Source organism: Myotis davidii, unplaced genomic scaffold, assembly GCF_000327345.1.
Source record: "Myotis davidii unplaced genomic scaffold, ASM32734v1 scaffold796, whole genome shotgun sequence".
Lineage (NCBI taxonomy): Eukaryota > Metazoa > Chordata > Mammalia > Chiroptera > Vespertilionidae > Myotis > Myotis davidii.
In genome coordinates, this window is record NW_006287809.1 from 699,309 (window position 1) to 704,007 (window position 4,699).

Genomic DNA, 4,699 nt, shown 5'->3' on the forward strand with positions numbered 1-4,699 from the left:
CCTCCTGGCCGCATCCCTGGCCCTCGCTCCCTCGCTCACCACCGCGTCGATGTCCGCGCCACGCTCCAGCAAGAGCAGCACCGCTTCGTGGCACTCGGTGTTCACGGCCACGTGCAGGGCAGTGAGACCGTCATAATTGCGGGCCTCCAGGTCCCCTGTGCCCGGGGCCGCGCTGTCCAGCAGGGCCCGCAGGCAGATCGGGCTGCGTGCGGTGCTCACACGCCAAGTGGGCTGCTGTCTGGCCATGGCGGTCCAGGGCCATGGGGCTGGCACCGGCCATCACCAGTAGCCGGACCACAGACGGCAAAGTGGTGATCACAGCCAGGTGTAGCGGCGTCTGGGGAACAGAGTCTGTGAGGGATCCGTATGTGCCCTGCCCTGGTCCTAGTCCTGCTTCCCTCAGAATTTCCCAGTCCTCACCCCCAGCTGCAGTCTTCCTCCGGAGCCACAAATCTGGAGCCCCTCCTCCCTCAGACCCATGAATCCAGACCCCCAGCCTCACCTGCCTGAGGTTGTTGTAGATGTCCAGCTCCCGGCCCCCATGCTGGAAGAGGCTGACGAGTCGATGCACAGCTGGCAGATTGCCCTGCACCACGGCAATGTGGAGTGGCCTGGGGGGGAGGGTCAGACATTAGGGGCCGGTCACCTCTCACCCCCATGCTCTCAGCAGCGCTTTCTCCAATATGTGCCGGTACTTTGGAAATATCTCCAGAATCCAGTCACTCCTCCCACCCCCACTCCCTTCATCCTGACTCAGCCCCCATCATCCTGGACGTCTCCTCCTCACTGGCTTCACTGCTTCCACCATGGCCGACTGTCTGTCCCCCACATAGCAGCCAGAGGGGCCCTGATAGACTCCACGTCAAGGCATGCGCCCCCCGCCCCGCCCCTTCGGCTCAGAACCCTCAGAGTCAAGGCCAGTCCTCACATGACCCACAGGCCTTGAGTGATCTTGTCTCCCGCTCTTCAACCCTTTTGACCTCCTCTCCATCTGCTCTCCTCATTTGGCTCTGACCACTGGCCTCCTTGCTGTTACTCAAACATAACAAGCCCGGGGCCTTAGCACTGGCTGTTCCCTCGGCCTGGAACATGCTTCTGCCACGTACCTGCAGGGCCTCTGCCAAAATGGAATGGCATCGGCTCCCTCCTCCTCCTCCTTACCCTGCTAACTTCTCTCCACTTGACATTATGCAGTTTACTTGTTTCCTGTCTGAATCCCACTCCTCCCCCTCCCCCCCAAGGTTAACTCCACCAGGACAGGGTGGTTTGTCTGCTTCGGCCACTGCCCAGTGCCTAGGGCCGAGCAGGTGCTCCGTGAACATGCGCTGAATAAACGAATTCATCCCAATGATCCCTGGCCATCCTCGAAGCCTGTGACCACGTTCCCACCCCTTTGGGGGCCACAGTTTCCTCGTCTGTGAAATGAGTGGGGATGAACTAGATGCCAGTAAAGTCTCCATCGGTTGTGACTCCACATCCCATTCAGTGGAGAAAAGAGTGGAGAAAGTTTTGCCCCAAAGGGAAGTGGGATGGGGTCATTGCTCTGGAGTTTGGGCTGTGCAACGGAAGGGCTCATTCCCGCAGCTTCTGGGAAGGCTATCAGCTCTCTGCTTTCTCTGGGAATTACCCTCTGCCCAGGAGCACTGTTTGCCCGGTCACGAGGGGAGCAGCCACCATCCAGAGGGACACAATGTCTGGCATAAAGGGCCCGGCCTTCTGGCCTCAACTGCGAAGGCCACTCCAGCTGCCACCTCCCTGTGGGACGCACAGCAGCTCGACTTCTCCCCGGGCCCAGCCCATAAGCTTTCTGCCAGCTTCCCAGGGCCCCCAACCTGCAACAGCCAATCCAAGCGGAGGGCAATCTGGGATGACTGTGCATGGGCCTTCGCCTACTCGCTCAGGGTCCGGGACATTGGCACTTAGGGCACAAGGCTGACTGCAAGTACGCAGTCCACACAACCTTTCCAAGTCCAGTTACTGGACCAACTGCTCCCAGCTGGACAATGTGCATCCTGGACCAGGTCCCTAGGTGCTTGGCTGGGGATGGAGACACCCAGCAGCCCAGACAGAGGGCTTTGCGGGGGCTAAGGAGGCCAGGCTTGCAAATGGGGGTGTCCTCCCTAGCTGTGTGTGCTAAGGCAAAGGCACGTGGCCCTTCTGAGCTTCGGTTTTCTCTTTTGTGAAGTATCATCCACCTCCCAGGGGGAGATGATGCAGGAGGAACGCGGAACCTGGACCCTAATCCTTGAAACCCCAATTAAAAAAAAATCTTGGGGGGGGGGTTGGACCTGGGCCTCCTGGGAAGGGGTCCCTTCCTCCCCGGCTTCTCTCGGTACGCACCCCCCACCCCCGCCCCCGTCCCTCTCCGCGCGGGCGGGGTTAAGTGAGGGCAGAGGGAGAGAATGATTTCAGAGAAACCGTCCAGGCCTGAGTTCCCATAAACGCGCGGGCCGCAGGGGGTGGGGCGGGGCTGGAGGAAGTGGGGACGGGAGGGGCGGCCCTGCCCTCGGACTTCCAGTAACAGGTCTGCTGGGCGGGGCTCCGCTTCCTGCTCCCGGGGGAGGGAAGCCTGAGCCGCCGGGGATCTACCGGGGCCACCCGCCCCCTCCCCCGGCGCCCCGACTTCCATCCTCGAATGGGGTAAAGGAGGGGGAAGCCCAAGCCAAAGAGACCTCGCTTGTCTGGGGGGCGCGAGGGGGGAAAGACCCCAAGTCTCCAGCCTGGAGGCCCCCCTGGTACGCCGCAGACTCCAGATGGCTTCTTGTCCCCCTCATCCCAGCATCCACCTCAAAGTCTCCTGGGACCCTTACCCCTTGGCGGATCGGACTTCCCAGTCCCTCTCTAGATGCCCTGGCTGCCCTGCATCCTGTTCCTTTCCGCACCAGAGATCCAGAAATGCTACGCCCCCAGCTCTGCTCTCTGGGACTCAGTGCTCGCCTCCCCCCAACGCCCCCAGACCCCGATTTTGCTTGCCAGTGCCTGACCTCTTGGGGGTCCAGAAGCCCTGAGATTCTTGCTCCCTGAGTCCCTGTAAGTCTAGCCTCCCGACCAAGCTTTGCAGCTTTGGGGGCCCAGCCTTGGCGTGTCCCGTCCCCCCCCTCCCCGCCCCCAGGCTGTGCCAGCTGCCCATTCCGGTAAAGCCTGGCCCCAGCGGAAGGGGTTAAGGTTAGAGGGAGCGCCGGGAGGGGGAGGCTGCGAGTGAGTGACGGGTGCTGACGTGGGGGAGGCAGAGCAGCTGGGCTGCGGTCAGGTTCTGCGGGAAGGGATTTCCCCGGACCAGCAGCTGAGGCAGAAGTGTTTGCTTTGGGGGAGAGGGGAGAGAGGCAGGAGAGTGAGAGAGCGGGGGAGGGCGGGCGGGGCGCGGGGCTACAGCCTGGCCTGCGAGGTCTCCTCCTGCACCCTGCTTGCACAGGCTACAAACAACTCGCCCCTGGGGGCAGATACGCGTTAAATCCATTTCACAGACGACCCCGGAGGTAGCCAGAGGAGGAAACGAGCTTTATCGAGTCCTTTATATATCTCAGACACTTTCTCCCGCTTGGGTGCACACCGTGGCCCACACTGCCTGGGGAGCTCTGTTCCAACAACATCCACCCACGTATATTGAGCACCTACTGTGCGCTGGGCCCCGTTCCCTGCACTATATGAATGTTCATCGTTGCACTGAATCCTTACTGGGATCGGTGCTATTATGAGCTGTGGGTTTCCCGAGAGAAACACTGAGGTCAGGGACGTGAAGTCGCCTCACATCCAGCAGTGGTGTGTGTGTCCCCCCACCCCCCTTCCCTGCAGAAATAGGCTTGTCAATCCGTGCCTAGCTGTGGTTTGCAGTCCCCAAACCTATTCCCAGAGAAGCGCTATACAGAAACCATCTCGTTTGCCTCACAGACTCCTGCACACTTATGGTTCCTGTTTTTCAGGGGGGAACTGAGGCAGGGAGGGGTGAGAAAATGACTAGCTGAGATTCAAACGGAGGTCAATGGAATTAGAAGCCTGATGGTCCAGTGTGCCGAGGGCTAAACCCTCCCGTGTGGGATTTCTCAGAAGCTTCAAGAAGAGGTTCTTCAGACTGCCGGTGACAAAGCCATGGCATTGGTGAAATCGGTTTAAGGGATCGTGAAAATAATTTAGTGGGTTGTGACCATGAAACAATGAGAAACACACCAGAATAGAAAACACTAAAGCAGATCTCACGTAGTGAGGGTATGGTTTTGTTTGGTGCGATTTTTTATTTCTGGTTTATATGCGTGTGTGCTGAGTTTTCAATATAAAATAACAATAATAATGTTAATTAATACCTATTGAGCACTCATCACCTACCATGCTCAGTACTAGGAGCTTAGCATGCATAATTCATATAATAAGTCAACCAATGAAATGTCTTTCTCATTGCTGGAGTGTGATAACAAGTTTGAAACCCCTTACTCCAAAATAGGTCCTAGGAGGTAAGCGCTCTCAGGGCGCCCATTTTTCAGAAGAGGAAACTGAGGCTCCAGGAGGGGATGGGCCTTGCTCAGTCACACAGCCAGCGGTGGGGTTAACTAGAGAGTCCTGGCTGAGTGCCCCTGTGTTGTGGTGGGCGAAGCAGGAGAGCTGGCTTCCCCATTCCCACTCCCCATCAATGGGGGACTAGTACTCACGTGTCTCCGTCCTCATCTGCGCGGGTGGCCACGGCGATGTCCGCTGACAGAGGGTGTTC

The 4,699-nt window shown here is 58.8% G+C and overlaps 1 protein-coding gene across 1 annotated transcript; it reads right to left on the reverse strand.

Moving 5' to 3' along the window:
* Positions 1-51: 51 nt before the first annotated feature.
* Positions 52-4,693, reverse strand: LOC102761575 (B-cell lymphoma 3 protein; the record flags this gene model as incomplete). The annotated part of the gene is made up of 3 exons (XM_015561219.1): positions 52-337; positions 503-611; positions 4,641-4,693. Coding segments are annotated over 3 exons (369 nt in total), but the record flags the coding sequence as incomplete, so codon positions are not given.
* Between the last annotated feature and the right edge of the window lie 6 nt (positions 4,694-4,699).